At 47.9% G+C, this 23,123-nt stretch overlaps 1 protein-coding gene across 7 annotated transcripts in view; it reads left to right on the top strand.

Annotated features, from left to right (window-relative positions):
• The window catches only part of ASTN2 (astrotactin 2), a 754,634-nt gene that overhangs the window by 536,679 nt on the left and 194,832 nt on the right, over positions 1-23,123 (top strand). For all 7 annotated transcript variants that reach the window (XM_077305065.1, XM_077305063.1, XM_077305067.1 and 4 more), the window contains 3 exons: positions 12,008-12,132; positions 14,701-14,805; positions 18,993-19,172. In XM_077305065.1, the coding sequence (XP_077161180.1) occupies positions 12,008-12,132; positions 14,701-14,805; positions 18,993-19,172 (410 nt within the window). The remainder of the gene's footprint in view (positions 1-12,007; positions 12,133-14,700; positions 14,806-18,992; positions 19,173-23,123) is intronic.

Below are 23,123 nucleotides of genomic sequence, written 5' to 3'. Positions count from 1 at the left end.
AAAACTGCTAAGTCAGAGCCCGAGGCTTTCCGGCAGAGATGATGGACGGAATCATTTGTAGCACTTCACGGTTGCAGACTCGATAACTTCATGTTAGGGTATCGAGAGCCCACCCACCCACTGAGTTGGGTAAGGCATGGTGTTTTTGTTGTTGCTTTTATTTAAAAATTTGAAAGGGGTACCAGAGCTGTAATATGCCCGGGGACCAGCTTTCTGACCCAAATGCTTTTCTGTTTAATGCCAGAAGCGTTGAAGTTGGCCGTTGTTACTCATTAGCAAAGTGAAGCGCTCTGTGCTTAAATGTACCCTCCTGTTGCGTACTTAGTGTATTCCGAGGCTCTGCTGTTTCATCATAAGTTATGCATCGCTCCCCAACAAGCAAGGATGAAGCAGATGTGTTTGGGAAAGGGAGTTTTTATCTGTGCTAAATTTTACCCCAATTGCCTCGACCTGGGGATGACAGAGGCAAGGAATGCAAGCAGATTCCGGCTGAACTGCCTGGGAGTGTCATGATTCCCTTTCGGGGGTCTTGATGCAGCACAAGCTCTGTTAATTTTAGCCTTTCTCCTGCAAACTCACTCCTATTCCAGCCCTTGGCAACGAAACAAGCACAGCTTATCCGGTTCCGCTGGAATGGCATTTGTGGCCGGGGAGAAAAAGGACCCAAAGGCTTGGTTCTCCCCGAGAGGGTCAACTTTAGTCCACACTCACTGCTAATCCCCCAAGTCCCCTGAAAGCCCGCCTTGGTAGGAAATCTGTGAGCAGCATGCTAGTTGTGCCCTGCTCAAATAATCTTCCCTGTAAAGTTGCCATATATTTTCGTCAGTACCGTAATATCTTTCCCGCAGCTCCCTCAAGAGCAGGCATTCTGAAAGCACTCCTTTGATGACGGAGGGCTTTTCCGCACATTGGGCATTATTGCGTGAAGCCTGTTGTTTGGCAAAGCTTCAGAAATAATGGTGACTCACCGGCACTCCACACCTCTCTAGCTGTCTCGGATGTTTCTAGGTGCTTTTTGCGTGTCTTGCACTCCTCACTCACTGCTGGAAATGCAAGAAAAGAGAGCAAGGCACTTTAGTCTTGTTTCGCTTTGGGCTGCCTACCATTGTCGCCAACTAATCCCCTCCTGGCATGGCTGATTGAAAGATGAACTTCTGGTGACGGCGAATTATTTTTTTTAATAGACTCACTCATGTAAATGCCTCTCTGCATATTCGTAGAGACACAGACAATCACAGCTGATGTGTGTGTCCATCTATTTGTTGATCCAGGCGATTCTCCATTTTTAAATGGTCCGGGAAGTGCGGAGAGGGAGGCGGATGCGAAGGTGAGACATTGGAGGCAGAGGTAGCTGGTGGCCTGCTGGTTGTCCACCAGTGGATATCGCCTTTTAGGTTGGTGAATCCACTTTTTGGGATTCATCAACTCGTGCTTCAAAATGGCAGATGTAGCGAGCAGTTTGCTGGCCAGACGCAGGAGGTTGGTGAGGTTCACTAAACGTGCAAAAATACTGAGTGCAAAACTAAAATTTAATTTTGTGTGATCACAGCAAGTCAAACACCTATGAGTTCCCGAAATCCCACGCCTGGTGTCATATCATCATGCAGGATCAAGGATACATGATTTGGACCATACCCTAAAAATGCCTGGGATCTGACTATTCTCCCTGCAGTTTAGTAACCTTTGCCCTCAGATTACCTTTGCTCCTCTAACCTGTTTCCCCCTCCTGCCTGCATCAGTCACCAGTCCGGGCTTCCAATGAGTTTCTAACCTGATATGGTATGTGGATGCTCTATTTGTATTCTACATTAGAAGAAGATATGGTTTTTTTTATACCCCATTTTTCACTACCTGAAGGAGGCTCAAAGCAGCTTACAATCACTTTCCCTTTCTTTTCCCCACAACAGACATCCTGGAGTGGCCCAAGGTAACCCAGCTGGTTACATGTGTCTCAAGGAGGCTAACGATCACCTTCCCTTCCTCTCCCCACAACGCGCACCCTTTAAAGCAAGCAGGTGAAGCCGAGAGAGCTCTGAGATAATTGTGACTGGCCCAAGTTCACCCAGCTAGCTGCATGTGGAGGAAGAGAGCAAATCAAGCCCAGTTCTCCAGATTAAAGTCTGCTGCTCTTTAACCACTACACCATAGTGGTTCTCACACCAAGATGGATGGGTATATCTAATTACTAAAACAGATAGAGGCTCAATTTGGATAGCTGTTATTGGCCCTCGAGGGGACAGGGAACGCTGCTTGTTTCTCTGCTTGATGACAAATTGTCTTTGCCTCATATGTGCAATGGCTGTAAAATGCAGCCTGCTGCTCAGTTATCCTGTATTTTTTTTCACATGCTAAATGGGAACAATTTTGTTTAGTGTTAACTAATTTGTTTAAAGCTAATTGATATGAAATTTCTGCATTTTGGGGTGGGGAAAAGTAACCTGGACTGATTTTTTCAAGTGGATTTCAAAAATTAGAAGTTTAGAAGTGGGTTTCATTTCAAAAAGTTTGAGAATCATTGCATTCAGAATAATGTCTCTGATTAACATTTGGAATTTCAAAGTTCCCTGTGCTAGAGCAGGCCAGACTCCTCCACCTTTCTAGGAGATAATTATTATTGTTGTTATTTAATGCAAGGTGATGAAGAATAGTACAGCACTTAAGCATGGGATGTTCTGTTTACTGTTATGGAAGCTAGATTAATTCGAGTGGGTTGCCCTACTGGTCTGAAGGCACAGAACAAAGGTCGAGTCCAGTGGCATCTTTAAAACCCACCAAGTTAGAAGAAGAAGAAGAACTTCTCATATGCCGCTTTTCTCTACCCAAAGGAGTCTCAAGGCAGCTTACAGTCTCCTTCCCTTTCCTCTCCCCACAACAGACACCCTGTGAGGTGGGTGAGGCTGAGAGAGCCCTGATATCACTGCTCAGTCAGAACAGTTTTATCAGTGCTGTGTCAAGCCCAAGGTCACCCAGCTGGTTGCATGTGGAGGAGTGCAGAATCGAACCTGGCTCTCCAGATTAGAAGTCCGCACTCCTCACCACTACACCAAGCTTTCTCTCTACACCAAGCTGGCTCTTGAGCTTAAGGCTCATCCTTTGAATAAAACTTTGTGGGTCTTAAAGATGCCCCTGAGCTCTACATTTGTTTAGAAGCTAGATGAGTCAAACGTATACATATTTCAAGAGGTGGAGGGGTGAATTTTGCCTCCCCCCTCTTGCTCTGACTGTGTAGCTCCTTTTAAGTGTGTGTTTCCTCTGTGTGATTTTTTTTTTATCAAGAAAGAGAACCTGCTGCCTGCTTGATATAATGGGAGAGCGGCAGATTCTTATCTGGAGAACTGGATTTGACGCTCCACTGCCCCTCAAGCAGCCAGTTGGGTGACCTTGGGCCAGTCACAGTTCTCAGAGAGTGTCTCTTATGAGGAAAGGAAGGGCAGGCATTGCAAACCACTTTGAGACTTCCTTCAGGTAGTAAAAAGCCGCTTATCTTTGCTGTCTCCATTTTCCTGCATTTTCCCACTGAACTAGGGGACTTGCTTTTAAATTGCTGCTGTCTTCCCCCCCCCCTCCCCTCCCCTGGGGTCACTTTTCAGAACAGTAACCTCATTGGACAATGGGGCGGGTGATAATATGATTAACATTTGTAACAGTGCGAACTGGGAGAAAAGTAATTAAATCTCATGCTTCGTGGCTTCTGCTAATCGCTGTCATGGGTTGTGATCCTCTCTTCCCTCCCCCCCCCTGCAGTTAATTTGTTGGTAATTTTGCATTCTGGCATGAGGACAGGGCCACCAGCCTGTCGTAAGCTGGAGACTAAATGTCCAGAGGGTGACATTTTATAGGTGACCAGTGCTGGAGCATCAAGGCCTCGGTGCCCCTGCAAACAATTCTGTGCAGTCTCCCCTGATGTCCTTGGAAATGAAATCTGGCCTGTTTAAAAACAATTCAGAACTCTGTGGGATGTTATAACTCTCCTAACTCCTTGCCTGGCTGGGGTAGGGGAATAGGGATGTATAATCCGTGGTTAGAGCATATGATTTGCATGCTCTTTGACCTCAGCACAGTTTGGTGTGGCATTTAATTTGGGGGCACTTGAAGAAATTTGGGGTTTTGCTGGTTGTCCATAAGCAAAGGATTATAAGTCATCTCCAAGTATGACTGAGGTGCCCCTAGCAAGACAGGGACTGTGCTATAAATTCTCCTGAATCAAAATTAGTCCAGTGGCACCTTTAAGACCGACAAAGTTATATTCAAGGTATGAGCTTTTTTGTGCATGTACACTTCTTAAGATACCTTGAAATGAAAGTTGCTCGTCCATAAAGATCAATAGAGGGTGAGGAGCAAATTAGCATACAGGATAATAACGTTTTTTGAAAGATACAAGGACCAAACTGTAACAACAAGCTCAGTGTATACAGTCAGCATTTGTTTGGCTTTAATTCCAGGAAGGGGGGAAATAGGGAAGGAAATAAAGGTATCAAAATCAGAGATTGATGGGTAGATATACCCTTCTTAATTGTGGAATGCTGAGGGTAATTAACTGAGATTGCTTTAGGATGCTTTGGGCTGATCCTGCATTGAGCAGGGGGTTGGACTAGATGGCCTGTATGGCCCCTTCCAACTCTATGATTCTATGATTCTATGAGATGTTGCAGTGATGCTCCACCTTCTGACAAACATAGAGGCAACCTTACAGCAGCCTCTTCCATGACATAGAACTGGCTGCTGTAAGGGTTGCCCCTATGTTTGACATGTTCAAACTGGATTATTGTGGGTGAGGAGTTGTTTAAGATGGTGGGGGCCCAGTTGCCCAGGAAGGACGGCATGGTTAAACAGTTATGATCCTTGCCTGTGTTAATTATAAAAGATCCTCTGTGGCTGGCTTTGTGCTCACCCACGAATCTGTCCCTCAGACCACTTTGAAGTCCCTGCTTCCCTTCCTTTCCATAAGCTGCATTCCAGAATAGGCTTGTGTGCTTTCATGCCTGAAGCAGCTAGCAGCGTGGCACAGGAAAGAGGGGTGGCACAGACGCACCAGTCAGCGCATGCACGTGGGTGCAGAGCTCTGCGCCTGCGTGTGGGCGCTGGGTTGCGCACCGCCACCGGCAGCCACTTCGTGCATGAACGGCCGCTTCAGCAGCCGAAGCGCACAAGCCTTTTCCAGAATCTTGGAAAGGTTTGATCCTGACTTGGGGAGCTCCAATATGATGTGATGGACCGTGTTGGTTTTATTGAAACAAACCTATATTCCTATAAGCTGTCCGCCTTGAAGTTCAGTGGGTGGCCTGAGGAGTCAGTCCCGCCCCACCCTCCAATCTGATCTTCCTCAAGAGGATGGGTAAATATGAATTGTATAAACCTTGTGCATACTAAAGAAGTATTCGAGGAATGGGAAGTAAATCAGCAGGGCCTAATTAGTATGTGTTACCAAAGCAATTACTCACACATATTAGTGCATGATAAGTCTCACGTCTACACAGTTATTCAGCAGGCCTGCTGCAGCTTCAGGGGTCCGTCCTCTTGCATGCACATGTGTGCCCAGACACACTTCCGTTCTTGTTCCCTTCCTGTTAATTGTGCTTGATTCTGTCCACAGGTAATCCCCCCACCCCACAACCCATAAGGATTGTCTCCTCTTGACACAAGAAAGCCCAAAGACAGGGGCTGGTTCGGACATTCAAAAGAGCATCTCTTGCTTTTACAGAAATGCTGCCTCTTTACATTGCCTTGAGTCGAACTGCATCACCTTAATGGATTGTTGTGGTGAACAGGTGACGTTGCAAGGCATGGACAGCCCTCTGCTGGCTGGGAATCCTAACTGCACTTCTGGATTCTTTGTGCCACCCTGGAAGGCTAGAGCAGGGGTAGTCAAACTGCGCCTTCCAGATGTCCATGGACTTCAATTCCCATGAGCCCCTGCCAGCGTTCGCTGGCAGGGGCTCATGGGAATTGTAGTCCATGGACATCTGGAAGACCACAGTTTGACTACCCCTGGTCTAGACAGTATGAGAACAGGGTGGGTGATGTTATATATTAAACAGTCCATGACATTTTAATTCCACACACCACAGTTTGCAACACTAAGCTCTTAGTCCCGTGAATAATCAGAGAAATCTAGGGAGAAGTGCTCCTTTTATTAGATATGTTAAGGGGGATTGAGAGAAGCTGTTGTTGTTTGTTTCTTGTTTGTTTGTTTGTTTTTAAATCTGCAATTCTAGTCGGTGTCTCTGTGCGACGAGGTTTTTAACCTGGGTTATTTTTGCATACAGAACCAATAGTCAGTCATTAAAGAATTAAAAATATGACCTTTTCCGTACGTGTTGCAGAAAACATGTTGCTTCCTCTTATATTTTATACTAGACACAAAGCCCACTGCAGGCTGAAATACAGTGGGCACTAGCTAGTCAAAGGGTGGGGGGCTGCGGGTCTGATGAGACACGGAGCGGCTTCCTTACCTGCGGCCACCTCCCCCTCCCCAGGCGGTGGGGCGAGCATGCCAGCCAGCCTTCCCCCCACCCTCGCCCTTTCCTAACTTACTAAAAAGGCATAATGGCCTGGAGTGGGCTCGGCCAATTGCCAAACTGGCCGGGTGAGGTGGCTTCAAGCCATGCTGCCTTTTTAGTTAGGGAGGGTGGGTGGGAGGGCAGTGGCATCCCAGCCCCCTCACCCAGGCAGCCTTCCCCCCCCTGCCCTTCCCTAACTAAAATGGCAGCCTTGGGGGGAACGGCGGCTTCCCCCTCCTCACCCCTTTGCTCTTAGCAGAGGGCCCTCCTGGCCCTGGGAGGAATGGAGGCTTCCCCCTCCCCACCCCCCTATGCATAGCAGAGGGCCCTCCTGGCCCTGGGGGGAACAGACACTTTCCCCTCCCTGCCCCCCTGCACTTACCTGTGGAACTGTCAGTGGCCAGGGGTAAACTGCACCTCCCAAATGGCCCAAAGTCCTGAATGGGCAGGGCGTGTCCAAGGTGTGGCCTCAGACAGGCCCAGCCTACTCTCCACCCACCTAGCCCTTTACCCTTTTATTTATACAGCGAGGGGAGGAGATTTTGTGAGTCACTGGTCAGTTCTTCAGATAGCAGCTTTCTCTCCTTCATATACCAGGCTGATTCTTTTCTGACACCTCTTTCCCAGCCCATCTGACAGACAGAGCACACGGGATACCGACTATGACTACGTAGGAGTCACAACCTCCCCCCCAAATATGGGGAACCAACCCCCCCCCCCCCAAAAAAAGGGATCCTGCCTACTCAGTTCTGTATTTTACCTCAGTGTACAAAACCAAGAGCCCAGGGAATCTGCCATGCTGGTTTCCCTTCTGTAGTGGCTGCGGTGTCTCTTGCGGGCCGTGTCCAGCATGTGCTTTGCAAAAGCATCCATCAGAGGCATAAATCTCCCTCGTCACAGCCGCCGTCTCCCTGAGCGCCGCTGTTGCTGCACAGTCAGCACTCTGTGGATATCAGAGCTGTCGCTTTGCACCCCGAGCTGTTTGCAAGGAGAATCGTGGTGTACATACAAAGCCGCTTCCTGCAGAGTTAGGCCATTGATCCGTTTCACAGTCTACTCTTGGCTGCCCTGGCTCCCCAGACTCTTTCTTGTCCTGTCTACCTGAAGTCCTTTGGATTGGGTTTGGAAACTGTGGCTTTTTGCAAACAAAGCCGGGACTCTGCCACTGAGCCGCACCCCCTTCCTGTATTCTGTTTTCAAGGAGCCAAGTTCTGAGAAGTTCGGATTGGCGGGTGGTTCCCTTGTGTTGTAAGTAGCCTTTCCTTGCAGGAGGAAGATGTGGTTTGGTAATTTTCCTGGCCTTGGCTATATGAATAGGGCTGAGTAATATCCTCTTCCCTTCCCTGTGTTGTGATACTTCGGCACTGTGTCTGGTTTGGTCCGGCCGACTGGGTACCGATCGATACCAGCTTTATTTGATACAGCATCTTTCATATCATTTGTTTCACTGAACCTGCTGAAGTGAGGAATCAGATAGTGAAGCCGGAGGGATGGGAGTGACGGGATCGCTCTTGCAGTGAGAAAGAAGAGTGTGTGTTTTTTGGGAGTTTGGGTTTTGTTTTTGCTTCTGCAGCCAAAGATTGTGGATAAGATACTTAGAGCTGTGCAGCCCACCATTTGTCCACTCAGCTTTTGACTTCAGTGGCTTAATAACAGCAAGTATCCGGCCGACTCCAGGTGGTGGTAAATGCCTCTTTGGGAGGGGAAGTGGTCCTGGTTGTTTCTCAGGAGCTGGTCACTGGGCTTTGGTGGAAGTTCTATGTGGGCCCTAACCACTGTTTTAACTGCTGGTCCCTCACCAATCTGCCCCTCTTGGGCATAATACAACAGGTAAGGTAAAGGGATCCCCTGTGCAAGCACTGGGTCATGTCTGTCCCTTGGGGTGATGCCCTCTAGCGTTTTCATGGCAGACTCAATATGGGGTGGTTTGCCAGTGCCTTCCCCAGTCATTACCATTTTACCTCCCAGCAAGCAACCTGGGTATTTATTTTACCGACCTCGGAAGGATGGAAGGCTGAGTCAACCTTGAGCCGGCTGCTGGGATTGAACTCCCAGCCTCATGGGCAGACAGCTTCAGACAGTATGTCGCTGCCTTACCACTCTGCACCACAAGAGGCTATATAATACAACAGGTAGTGGTAGCCCAATTCCAGACCGTTTTGGAGCTTAGTTCCATGCAGCTTTCCACTCACGCATGGCACTGAGACAGCCTTGGCCGCTCTGGCTAGTATTGGTTATTTATTTATGTTTCTCAGATCGAATGTGTTATGGTAGCCACAAAATTTGCCAGGCAAGAGATGTTCAAATGTGGTTTGCCATCGCCTGCAAGAGGAGAGGAAGGCTTGGGAAGACATTGCTTGCCTCTGAGCATCCACAGAGCAAAATTCTGAATTTTTTTTGCAGAACCTCCCTTCCTGCATCTTCTCTGAATTTTTTTTATCAAAATGGAATTGATTTTTTTTAAACCAAATTGCTCAAAAGAGAGAAAGAAATTGCACATTATTTTGTATGCCGAACACTCACACATAGACACACACACACACAAATTGGGAGCATACATTTTCTAGCATTATTTATTGTATATCACATGTATAGTGTAGCTAGGAGATCCTAGGACTGTGTGGTAGCCAGGCAAGGAATGTTCAGAAGTGGTTTGCCATTGCCTGCCCAACGTCACAGACCTGGCATTCCATGGAGGTTGCCCTTCCAAGTGCTAGCCAGGGCCGACACTTCTTCGCTTCCCAGATTTCACGTGATGGGGTTTGCCTGGGCTATCCAGGTCAGGAGCTCTGACTGGTGACCTGCATGGAGACACAGGTAGCTTCTTTTTATAGTCAAGATGCAGTCCACTTAGGCCAACCCCACAAGGCGAAAGACATTCAGAGGTGATCTGCCCGCATCTGGGCTGTACAGCACATTGATACAAGGTCTTTACCTTGCAAGCTTATAATTTTGCTTAAGTGGGTAAAACAAAGATAGAAACTTAAGGAGAGGAAGAGGTCTGCTAGATAAGGCCAGGGGTGCATCTAGTCCGGCATCCTGCTTCTCATGGGGGCCCACCGCATGCTCTGGAGGGCCAGCAAAAGGGCATAGAGGCTGCGGCCTTCCCCTGATGTTGCCTCCTGGCACTGGGATTGAGAGGTTGGCTCCCTCTGAATGTGGAGTTCCCTGTAGTCACCGTGGCTGGCAGCCTCAGTCAGACCTGTCCCCCATCATTGATGGGCAGGGCAAATCCATATGATGCTTGAACACTTCTGATAGGGTTGGCAAGCAAGAGATTGTGTGAATGTGTGCTAACTTGATGTGAGAGTAAAGCATTTGAAGATGGCACAATAATGTAGTGGAAGGGGTTCGGGGGGGGGAGGGTCTGCCTTTGTTTGCTACAAACTGTGTCCTCAAGCATAAAGCAAACCCTGAAAGAGCGGCTTTGTGAAGAGCACAGCTCTCACGAGGGGTGTGTTCTTAACAGAAGAGGGTTGCAAGGAACATAACTGGGGTGTGTGTATGTGTGTGTGTGTTACTCATGGTATTTGTTCTCAGCCCCCAGGCACCCAAAGTGACATCCAGCAATTTAAAAGCCATAACACACTAAATCACAGCACAATAAAACCAATTAAAAATTTCCCTCCTTAGCAACAATAGTAATAAAGGAGCAATAAAACCTAACAGCCCCCCTGCTCATAAAGTGCACATAGATATAAGCTCGTTCCCCACCCAGGACCACCCACTCAACTACCATCTATCATTCAAGTGTGCCCTTCATTGCCCTACCCCCGCCAACATTGCTGTCGCAATACACTTGGAAGTATACTCAACAGCGAAGTGCTTTTATAGGCACTCGGTATATGTGTGCGCATGTGTGTGTTAGTGTTATGCATTTATGTTGTCAAGCAGGGAAACTACTGCAGTGTGGGCAGATCACAAAAGTCATGAAGCAACCGACTGAGAACTTAGTTTTGGGTTGTGGGCCAACTTCAGCCTCACCTAAGACCACCTGCGTCAGGAGCTGGATGCTCACCAGTCTCCTCTCTGTCAGGAGCCCATTCCTGCTCAATTCCCCAAAAGCCTTAGGAAGGGAACCGTCACTATGCAGAGGTCCCCAAAGGATCTAATTTGCGACCTCTGCTCTCTGGAGGGGGGATCTGGAAGGGGATCCCTCTCAGTCTGTCCAGCTTTGCTGGAGTGCATCTTCTGCGCATTCCACATTGAGCCCTGTGGCTGTTATTGATCCAGACTAAGCAAGCACATGGAGGCAGCATTGGGACAGACAAAGCTCATTTGAATAGCCACAGTGCTGGACTTGATCCCTTGCAGCACTCTTTGAGCATATTGCAAGCTACCTGCGCCCTGTAGCTAAACACAGCACAAGAGGGAACTGTTCCTGTGCCCTCAGAGGCAAAACAGCCGTGCTCCTTCAAGGGGTAGGGGGTGGCACTTTGAAAGCACCATGTCTGTTTCACGGTCCTGGCCAGACGGAGAGAGGCTGGAAGAAGGTAAGATGAAGAAAGCCTTCACTGGTAGACATGTCACCATTTGGGTCCCAGCATTGTATTATGAAACATGGGCAGGGAGGGGGTTGGTGATGAAGGCCAGTCAGGTGAGACTGCGAGAGCCTGCATATTAGCTATGGGAGTGCTGCTGGTGCTTCGGTGGAACAGTGTAAGTTCCAAGAGCAGTCAGCATTTCTCAGAAATTGCCTTGGCTGCAAACCAAACAGAAAGGGCTTTTATGAATGGGGGGGGCTTCATTGTTCTTAGTATGGACAGCCCAGGTGAGCCCAGTTTCTTCAGATCTTGGAAGCTAAAGGGGGTCAGTGGTTAGTATTGCGATGGGAGACTACCAAGACAGCAAAGGCAGGCAAACCACATCTGCTTGTCTCTTACCTTGAAAAACCCACTAGGGGCTGCCATGAGCCAGTTGAGACTTGACAGAGCTTTGCACCACCGGTTGGTGGTTGGTTTGTTTTTAATAAAGTTGTACTAGGGAGAATTGTGGCTTTTGAACTCTGGTGCTGGAGAAGACTCTTGCGAGTCCCTTGGACTGCAAGGCGAACAAACCGGTCAGTCCTAGAGGAGATCAGCCCTGACTGCTCCTTAGAAGGCCAGATCCTGAAGATGAAACTCAAATACTTTGGCCACCTCATAAGAAGGAAGGACTCCCTGGAGAAGAGCCTAATGCTGGGAGCGATGGAGGGCAAAAGAAGAAGGGGACGACAGAGAATGAGGTGGCTGGATGTAGTCCCTGAAGCAGTCGGTGCAAACTTAAATGGACTCCAGGGAATGGTAGAGGAAAGGAAGACCTGGAGGATCATTGTCCATGGGGTCGCGATGGGTCGGACATGACTTTGCAACTGACAACAACTAGGGAGTATTCCTCTCCTTGCACAAATGCTCCTGGCTCATACCCCCCTCAACTCTTTCCTTATCCCTCACCAACCCCGCAATGTATTTGTCTGCTCAAAGAGCCCCCTGCATTGTGGCTTTGGAATGCTCTGTCTCCTTCTGCAGGGAGAACAATTTCATCAAGGACTTTCCGCAGCTGGCTGATGCATTGATGGTGATCCCCCTGCCGGTGGAAGAGCAATGCCGTGGTGTGCTCTCCGAGCCTCTGCCGAACCTTCAGCTGCTTACAGGTAAGAGCTTCAGCCTCTCCATTACTAATACGGATAGCATGTGTTCATTTAGAACGTTTGTGTTTTCGTTTCTCCAGGCCTGTTTTGAGGTGGCTCACATCTAAAATAATAAAACCAACCAAAACAATACAAACAAATAGATTACAAATAAATATCAATCAGATCTATTCAGCAAACCAGTGCTTTGGGTCCAGCTTTTGAAACTGAGATTGTGGGTTTAGTAAAGTCCATGGCCTCCATAGAGCACAGAACAATGGCTGAAAGTCTATGTTAGATGTGACCAGCTTTGGGAGGGGAAGGTACATCACTCCAGGAGTGGTTTGAGGATTTGCAGGGCCTGTAGCACCACAGCCAGTTTAAGAATTTGTGGGGGTCTAGCAGATTACAACTGTGGTGGGAGCAGACAGACTGGGGTTGAGACGTCCCCACAGTGGAATGGGGTGTCAGTCCAGGTATCCTTAAAGAGGGAAATGGGGGGGGGAGTAGAGAGGCTATGGCTGTGATCCATGGGGAGAAGGCACTGCGCATGGCCCCTGGAAGAGCAGGGCACGTAGCACATTCTATATGTCCTACATGGATAAACCGGCCCTGCATCACTCCCCCCAAGAAAGAAAGAAAGAAAGAAAGGAAGAAAGGAAGAAAGAAAGAAAGAAAGAAAGGAAGGAAGGAAGGAAGGAAGGAAGGAAGGAAGGAAGGAAGGAAGGAAGGCAGGCAGGCAGGCAGGCAGGCAGGCAGGCAGGCAGGCAGGCAGGCAGGCAGGAAGGAAGGAAGGAAGGAAGGAAGGAAGGAAGGAAGGAAGGAAGGAAGGAAGGAAGAGAAACTAAACACTATTTACAGGCTGCATCTCTCCCAGCTCTGATGCCCTTGCTCCCTCTCCTGTTCAACAGCCCAAGTATCGCCCCCATTCCTCCTCCTTAAGACTGAAGAAATCACAAAAGGCACCTGCCGAGAAGTAAGCAATGTCAGGAGAACCCTGTACTCTTTTCTTACCTCCTGGGTAAACATTAATTTCCCAACAGGAAGGAGGCATGTCAGGTAAGCACATCCAGTCTCGACACCAGGCTGTAAATGCAAGGTGTTGGTGTGGCTGCTGACCTAGCAGATATCCCCTCCCCTTAGGAAACATATAGGGGTACCGTGCCAGGTGAGAGTTTAATGGGTTTAATGGGCTTGTTTCAATGGCTTCATTTAATGGGCTGTTTCTATTGTTGTTTTAATTGATCAGTATACAATACAAAGAACAGCGTGGTGTAGCGGTTAAGAGTGGTTTGTCTCTATTCTGGAGAACTGGGTCTGACTCCTCACTCTTCCACATGAAGCCAGCTGGGTGACTTTGGGCCGGTCAGTCTTGGGGCTCTTCTTGCAGAACAGTTCTGTTAGAGCCCTCTCAGCCCCTACCTGTCTGTTGTGGGTAGAGGAAGGGCAGGTGATTGTAAGTTGCTCTGAGACTCCTCCAGCTAGTAAAAAGCTGGGCACCAAAACAGCTCTTCTTCTATATTGATATCTTATTATTTTAATTTTAAGCCACCTTGAGACTCTGATGAAGCTGCATAGAAATTTCCTACATTTTTTTAAATGCCCCCCTAATTCAACCCAGATAATTGGGGGACCTTGAAAACCAGATCAGGTCCCAGATGTGTGGGAGGATCCTTTTACCCATAGGTAACCTGCATCTAAGGAGCCTCTTGTGGCGCAGAGCAGTAAGGTAGCCGACATGCAGTCTGAAGCTCTGCCCATGAGGCTGGGAGTTCGATCCCAGCAGCCGGCTCAAGGTTGACTCAGCCTTCCATCCTTCCGAGGTCGGTAAAATGAGCACCCAGCTTGCTGCTGGGGGGTAAATGGTAATGACTGGGGAAGGCACTGGCAAACCACCCTGTATTGAGTCTGCCATGAAAACGCTAGAGGGCGTCACCCCAAGGGTCAGACATGACCCAGTGCTTGCACAGGGGATACCTTTACCTTTTACCTTTACTAACCTGCATCTGGTGACATCTGCTTTTCTGCCTCAAACTCTAAGCAGTCAGTTTTTCATGTCCCTCTTGGTGCATTGGAGGCAGCATTATTCCATTGCCTATGAAATTTCGTGTTGCATTAAGCAAATGATTCAGAGCCCTTTCTGCTGCCTTTTAGCTATGACTCATGTGGACTCCCTCGTCCCTTGCTTTCAGCCATAGATCTACTAATTGGGATATAAGGGAAAAAAACCCTTTGCTATCAACGTCACTTGTTGGATGTCGTGCGTTTTGCACTGGAGATAATTCACTCCAGCAGGACTCCTGTTTTTGTGCTGTCTTCAATGAGGCTACTTTTTGAAAAACGCTATCAGTGCCGACAGACACAGCTCCATCACCGGCTTGCCCGTGGCAGAAACGGCCTCCTCCTCACCACGGCTGTCAGTATCGCTATGAACTCTGGTGGGGAGATTGTCGTAGACTGTGATTGTTGTTATCGCAACATCCGTAGCCCTGGCACACGCCACAAGGAAAGCAAGCCCAGCAAAACCACCATTCCCTTCTGCAGCCCTCTCTTCCTCGCGATGCTGTCTAAACCTGAACTTTCTCTTTGCAGGTGATATTCGGTATGATGAAGCCATGGGCTACCCCATGGTGCAGCACTGGAGAGTCCGGAGCAACCTGTACAAAGTGAAACTCAGTACCATCGCCCTCTCGGCAGGTGAGAATGAGCATGTCACAGAAATGAGGGATAGGTTTATACCTAATCCTACTGCAGAAGCTTGAAGTAGCTAGAAGAGGCTCTGCTTTACAAAGTCTAAACTACACAAAAGATTCAGGTGTGTTGCCATTTTGTTCTGAAGCAGCAGAACAAATGGACTGGTAATCTCCATTTCATTGTTTCTGAAGAAGTGTGGGTCCACATGAAAGCATCTATCTACCTTGAATAAAACTGGACTTAAACATTAGTAAAGAGCACAATGTGCATCTTGCACATCAGCTGACCAATTTGCAAGATGTTTGCCGAACGTGCATCTCTGAGAGGCCTGCCTGACCCTTCTTAACGTTTATTTAAAATATATTGATTAGCCACCTTTTCCCCTTGTGAAATTACAGGCAGCTTAGAATAGAAACAAAATGAGTTCTGCTGGGCCTGCAAGGCAGAGCTCTTCCGCTGGGCATTCAGTTGAGGCCAGGAGGCATGGAAGATCTAGAATCCCTTCCCCTGACAACATCCTAATAAATGGGGCCGGACTAGGAAATTAGAAGAAGAAGAAGAAGAGTTGGTTCTTATATGCCGCTTTTCCCTACCCGAAGGAGGCTCAAAGCGGCTTACAGTCGCCTTCCCATTCCTCTCCCCACAACAGACACCCTGTGAGGTGGGTGAGGCTGAGAGAACGCTGATATCACTGCCCGGTCAGAACACTTTTATCAGTGCCGTGGCCAGCCCAAGGTCACCTAGCTGGCTGCACGTGGGGGAGCGCAGAATCGAACCCGGAATGCCAGATTAGAAGTCCGCACTCCTAACCACTACACCAAACTGGCTCTCTGTAATAACTTAGTTATTACAGTTATTACAGTTGTATTGCATTACTGGTTTTATCTTGTTGTACATTGCCCCAAGACGGCAGTGTTGAGAGAGGCAGTTAATAACCCCAATAAATAAAATCAATAAATATATAAATATATATATAAACTAAAGTTATTAAAAACATACACCCAAAAAGTCACATTGAAAAAAAAAACCTCCAATTAAGACTTGTTGCTAGATGCGAAGTCGCGACCCCATGGACAATGATCCTCCAGGCGTTCCTGTCCTCTACCATTCCCCGGAGTCCATTTAAGATTGCACCTACTGCTTCAGTGACTCCATCCAGCCACCTCATTCTCTGTCGTCCCCTTCTTCTTTTGCTCTCGATCGCTCCCAGCATTTGCCTCTCCTCCAGGGCATCCTTCCTTCTCATGAGTTGGCCAAAGTAGAGTTTCATCTTCAGGATCTGGCCTTCTAAGGACCAATTAAGACTGCCGCTATACAAAAACGAAACCAATCAAATGCAGTCCTGAATACAACTCCTGAATATTGACACTGAGAAGAGCAGGCACACTACCCTGGGGAAGTTGTTCTGTAATTGTGGGGCTGCCACTGAAAAGGCCTTCTCTCCCCTGCTCACAAGATGAGCATCTTTGATTGGCAGAGCAGTCAGGAGGGCATCTCCCTGTAATCTCAGTTCCAAGACAAGAACATCTGAGAGGAGATGGTCCTTCAGATACCCTGCTCCCAAGCTACGTAGGGTGTTAATTTTCAAGAATTCTCATCTTCTGTCCATTTTGGTAATTTCCCTAATATACACTGCTCATGTCAGTCCTGACTTTCTTGGTAATCGATCCACCAGCACTGGAATTGGTTCAGGCACGGTTCTTCTGCATGTCTGCCCTTTCTGGGCATTTTCACATTGGTGGAGTCAGTGTGTTTTCTTACACATGCTCCTTAAACAATCAGGATTTACAAAAGAGGTTGCTGTTTTTGTTGTTGGAATCATCAGTAGTGTCACAGCACAGAGATACTTTTTTTTTGGGGGGGGGGTATGATTGTACTGATTTAGACATATCATGAGTGTATTTTAAAAAGTGGGAAAACAGCACATGCTTAGGGATGAAGAGATGAAACAGGGGCTCCATTAACACATAAGGTGGTAGCATTTCCATGGTGGGAAAATGATCCTCCTATTTGGGAGGTTCGATGCAAGGGCCCCCCATCTACCTTGAAAACAGGAAGCCTATAATGGGACCAGATGCACTAGCCATCTGTTTATGTGTCCTACGTAAACTGCTGTGACCCAAGGAGTCATCTTGGTGTAGTGGTTACGCACGGTGGCTTATAATCCAGCAAGCTGGGTTTAATTCCCCACTCCTCCACCTGCAGTCAGCTGGGTGACCTTGAGCCAGTCACAGCCCTGATAGTGATGTTCTCACAGAGCAGTAATATCAGGGCTCTCTCAGCCCCACCTACCTCACAGGATGCGTGATGTAGGGAGAGGAAGGGTAGGTGATTGTAAGCAGATTTGAGACTCCTTCAGGTAGAGAAAACATCATATAAGAACCAGCTCTTCTTCGGTAATATCAGGGCTCTCTCAGCCCCACCTCCCTCACAGGGTGTCTGTTGTGGGGAGAGGAAAGGGAAGGTGATTGTAAGCAGCTTTGAGACTCCTTCAGGTACAGAAAACCAGGTTGTAAAACCCAACTCTTATTTTTCTTCATATTTAAAACTGAGCTGCTTTTTTCTGGCACCAGAAGTACCCCCGCACACATGCCAGGGCTTTAGAGTGCTGAAATATTGTTATATTGATATACCATCGCCATGATAGGTTTATCAGGTACTTTGAATTTACAGCTTTTGTTTTTAAAACATCTCTAGCTCTTTTCCTTGTGAGGATATAAGGGAAAAGGCATATCTCCACAGGGGAAGGGACTAGATTACTTTCTTTTAGAAGAAAGCTGGGAAATAAAAGAATCTACTAATATAGGTTTATGGCTATTCTGTAAGTCCATAACTGAGCTGTGACTTGAACCCAAGTTTAGAGGCAAAACAGTGGAATGGCTGATTAGTACAGGTTTCTCTTGCCAGTGTTCTTTCACCTATAGTTAGTTTAATGCTGATTATTAGAGTGGCACCATCTCACACCATTGGTTAAGAACAATGGCTTCTATTCCGGCAAGCTGGGTTTCATTCCCCGCTCTTCCTCCACATGCAGCCAGATGGGTGACCTTGGGCTTATCACAGCCCTGATAGTGCTGTTCTCACAGAGCAATCCTGTCAGAGCTCTCTCAGCTCCACCTATCTCACCCAGGGCTTCTTGGGGGGGGGGGGGTAAAAGGGAAGGCAATTGAAAGGCTGCTTTGAGATTCCTTCAGGTAGTGAAAAGTGGGGTACAAAACCCGACTTTTCCTCTTCTTCCTCTTTCTTCTTCTTCCTCCCCAGTGGCCCCGTTTCCCAAATAGGATACTTATCACTACACTGTTGGGCTTAGGGTTGATCATCCTGTACTGTTTGTGAAAGTGGATCCAGTGGAGGTTGGTGTGCCACAGAAGGGTTCAGCAGCACACATGCATGAGCGGTTGTTTGTGAGCTCTTGAGCCCAGCAAGTGAGAGAGGAATGATGAGATGCAAAGAGGACTCACCAGTTCCCCCCTCTGGTGATTTATCTGAGAAGCTGTTTTGGGACTGAAAGCAGCACCCATCAGTACCCAAACCAAACCAAAACAGTTGGCAGGGTCGTAAGCAATGATAGAAGCTGGAGGTGCAGAAGAGGAAGAGTTGGCTCTTATATGCCACTTTTCTCTACCTGAAGGAGTTTCAAAGTGGCTTCCAATCCCCTTCCCATTCCTCTCCCCACAACAGACACAGAGGTGAAGCTGAGAGAGCCCTGATATTCCTGCTCGGTCAGAACAGCTTTATCAGTGCTGTGGCGAGCCCAATGTCACCCAGCTGGCTGCATGTGGGGGAGCGGAGAATCAAACCCGGCTCGCCAGATTAGAAATCCACACTCCGAACCACTACACCAAGCTGGCACCAGCAGCAAAAATGATTTATTACATTCAAAAATAAACACAATGTTGAAATCTGCAATCAGCCTCCCTGCCTACAATGGGGTGGGTATGGCTACATCTGTCAGCTGGGGCAGCTGCTAGTGACAATTGGTGATGCCTGCTCTAAACTTGGCCATGCAAATTCACCACTATGCACTTTTGATGCTCTCTGATGCTGAGATTAGAATTCGAGAGGACTAGTGAGCAGTGAGGACTTCGACTAGCGTATGTGAACTCCGCCAGCCCGGGCCTCCCTCTGTCTCTCTCTCACACACATTCTGCCTGATTCGGTATCACCTTGTCCCTGGTTTTCCGTTCCAGGATTTGCCAACGCCCTGAAGATCCTGAACAAGGACAGCAGCCGGGAGGAGTTGCTGTCCTTCATCCAGCTGTACGGCTCCCACTACGTAGCAGAGGCCCTGTACGGCTCCGAATTCAGCTGTGTCATCCACTTCCCTAGCAAAAGGGTCCAGCAGCAGCTCTGGTTCCAATACCAGAAAGGTAAGTGGCTCCGAGAGGAGAGCGGAAAACTCGCACACCTTTTCCATTACTGATTGCATAGACCAGGGTTAGTCAACCTGTGGTCCTCCAGATGTACATGGACTAAAATTCCCATGAGCCCCTGCCAGCAAACGCTGGCAGGGGCTCATGGGAATTGTAGTCCATGAACATCTGGAGGACCACAGGTTGACTACCCCTGGCATAGACCACACACAGTTGCTTTGTGCTCCTTAGGCAAGGATTGGGACGACACCACAGATTCTGCACCCTTTCTGCTGTCACAGGGCCAGGGGGGTCAGCAGCTCTATCTCAGCCACCCGGGGGGCCCTGCCAGTTGTCCTGCTCGCCTGTGTCTCCTCCCTCCTACCTGTCCATCTGCGTGCCTCGGGTTTGCCTGGAGGGCCCCATGCTGCTGTGCCGACACTAAGCCTGTGGACACTCTCGGCCTCATCTGTTTGCCAGCCCCCCCCCCTCTCCTTTCACATCGCCGTGGGTGATTTGGGTCCATTTCTATCAATGTGACATAATTGAGCTGTCTGGGAATGGTTCCGTTTTATTGCTTGTGACAATGATGGTCTTTAAGGAAGTATATTAATTCAGCAGCAGACTCATTGTGCCGTGCCATAAATAACAAGACACATCATTAAGCAGGGCAATAAACTTTGGGTCTTTGAAGTAATACAATTAGGTTATATTTAAAGGGGGGGAGGGGAGGAAAAAAGTTTGGTTATTGCCTTAGCCAGTTTGCCCACCTCCTCGGCTACTTGCCCACCCTCTCCCATTGACACCTCCCTACCCTGAAGGCTGGGTGGGGGGTGTGGCGTGCCCAACATCACGCTGTACTTTCAGTCCGGATTCCTTCTGCTTGGTTCATTGTGAGACCGCCTCTACATGAGCTGCAGGGGAATAGTCCATCTGTTACTCCGCGGGTGCCTGATGCAGTGGTTAAGAGTGCTGTTGAGAGGAGGAATGGGGTCGAGGAACCATGCATGACGCACTGAGCTCCTCGGAGGAATAAAAAAATGTGATTGATTTGAGTTTCTAGCAGCAGCACTTTTGAGAGCCTAACAACAATTGCCCGTTTTCAGTCCGCCAGCAGACTATGGTATATATATATATATATATATATATATATATATATATATATTTCTTTCCTTGCTTGTTTGTTTATTCAAATGGGTTGGTCTGAAGTAGCACAAGTAGCATCTTTGAGACCAACAAAGCTCACGCCCTGAATAAAGCTTTGTTGGTCTCAAAGGTGCTACTGGACTCTGATTTTATTGTTTGTTTATTGTATGTTGTGTGTATCGTGTAGCCAGAAGGTCCTAAGATTGTCTGGATGCCAGGCAAGAGATATTCAAAGGTGGTTTGCCGTTACCTTACTCTGCGTCATGGCCCTGGTATTCCTTGGATCTCCCATCCAAATAATTGCCAGAGCTGATTATCTAATTATCTTCCAAGATCTAATGGGATCAGACTTGCCCAAGCTATTTAAGTTGGGACATAGACTTTGGTGGACTTCTGCCACAGTTCTCAAGATTCTCTCAACCAAGGCAGATGCCATGCTTTGCATAGTCTCCAAATTCTGGGTGTGGGGTCAGCTTTGGGGAGATCCCATCACTCACGGAAAGTTATCATTCTTGTTTGAGGAGAGTGTCATCCTGCTTCCAGGATTTCTTGGCCCAGTCTCTTTGAGCTGCAAGGAATCCACATGAATTCTACTTTTCTGATGGTTCCACTTGTGACCCCCATGGCAGGTTGCAGCAGTGGTTTGTTGGATCCTTAGGCAATCTGTCACAGACCAATTCCAGGCCACCTCCTCATCTGTTGCTTGATATTTGGCAATTGGGGTCAGGGGGAGGGATGTCGTAGCAGCAACACTGCGTTTCTCAGTAGGGCATCGTAGTGTCCATCAATTGAGACAGGATGCAGCCCAAAACGTGCCATAAGATTTGGAGCCAGAATCTGTGATCTCAAGCATCCAGAATTTCAGATCAAAGAGTGCTGTATGTGTGAAGGGATAGCACCTGGGGCTGTCGTGTTTTGCCAGTGAGAAATACCTTTTCTGCTGTTTGCCTCAGTAATCTCAATTCTCCCCTAATAGATCAAATAAGTAAAGGTAAAGGTACCCCCTGTGCAAGCACTGAGTCATGTCTGACCCTTGGGGTGATGCCCTCTAGTGTTTTCTTGGCAGACTCAATACAGGGTGGTTTGCCAGTGCCTTCCCCAGTCATTACCGTTTACCCCCCAGCAAGCTGGGTACTCATTTTACCGACCTTGGAAGGATGGAAAGCTGAGTCAACCTTGAGCCAGCTGCTGGGATCAAACTTCCAGCCTCATGATCAGAGCTTCAGACAGCATGTTGGCTGCCTTATCACCTTGCACCACAAGAGGTTCTAATGAGACAGTAGATCAAATCCCTGGTTTCTAATAGGTTTTGAAGGCAGGATGGGGTTGGGGTGGGGATAAAGCCCTTCTTGTTCCACAGACTTGATTTAAATGCACTCCATCCCTTCAGCCACACCCACTCATTGTGCTTTAAACACGTGTCGTATCCACGATATTCGGCCCTCCACAGAGGTTGTTTTGCCTGAGCGTGTTTAGGATTTGCCTGTGCATCAGTATCCAGAGGAGAAGTTGGGGCAACCAGATATGGGCTTGGGAAACCCCTGCCCCCCCCCGCTCCCCATGCATGTCTCTCCTATCTCACAACCAGCCCCTCCCCCCCACTATGACTCCCCCCCCCTTTACTTTGAAAAATGTATTCACCACTCACCGTGCCTGTTTGTTTTATTCCTAAACAATGATAAATGACAGCTTGTTCTTGCAAGTTTTCCCGCACACTAGGAAATATTGTGGAGGTGTGTTTATATCCCTTCCAAGCTATTAATCTTGCTCACTGTGTAATTTCCGGGGAGCTTTAAATATATATATATATATATATATATATATACACATACATACATACATACATACACACACACACACACACACACACACACACACACACACACACACACACACACACACACACACACACACATTTTTAAAGAACACACACAGCAAGAAGTGGATAGTGTGATGTGGGAAATCCTGACGGGCCCTGCATGCTTTAGCCATAATCTGGTCAGCATCTCGGTCTCATCAAGCAACCTTGGGGTGCTAAATTTGCAGGGACAGCTCATTTCCGAAATGCTGCACTCGCCATATCATTGCTGTATAGCGTTTTGTTTCTTCCCCGCCCCCCACCCCACCCCACCCCACCCCACCTGCTTTTACCTGTTGTTTTGCTAGGGAATTCAAATACATTCGGAAACCTTGTTTTCCTGTTTCTCGTCTCTTAGAGGCAGCTTCCTCAACCTGGGGTTTCTTGATGGCCCTGGAAGGGTTTCCCGAGCGGGTGGGAGAAAATTATTGTTTTTTATTTATTTATTTTTATTTAGACCATATATGTTTATGTCAACTTGCCCCCTCTCCCAATATGGCCAATGAGGGGGTGGGAAGGGGAAGGGCCCCAGGAGGGCATGTGCACAGCTCTGCTTCCAAACCATATTCTGCATGATCGCTCCACTTCTGGGGTTTCTCGAAACCTGAGGAATGTTTCAGGGGTTTCTTAATGGTAAATAAAAGTTGGGAAAGGCTGTCTTATAGGTATGGCTTTGGGGAATTGGCAGCAGCTGCCTAGCCCAATTCTGCAAAAAAGATAAATCTTGCAAATAAGTGCATTTGCAATTCTTTGGAAAGAGGGGTTGCTTCCAAGACTCAAATTTTATTGGAGACTAATTGGAGGCTGGCTTCTAATGGCCAATGTCAGGGAATTAACTCTTGCATATACCCCATCTAGCCACCTCCCATGACTGCCTGCTGCTCCATTCGAAGCAAAGATCTCCTTGCATGCTGACAACTAGCTGATCCTTGACATGCTAGTTTTCAGCATGTCACTTAAGAAAA

The sequence above is a fragment of the Paroedura picta genome, chromosome 12 (genome assembly GCF_049243985.1).
Source record: "Paroedura picta isolate Pp20150507F chromosome 12, Ppicta_v3.0, whole genome shotgun sequence".
Classification (NCBI taxonomy): domain Eukaryota; kingdom Metazoa; phylum Chordata; class Lepidosauria; order Squamata; family Gekkonidae; genus Paroedura; species Paroedura picta.
The sequence above is the reverse complement of the archived record's forward strand: the minus strand, read 5'-3'. Positions and strand labels throughout refer to the sequence as shown.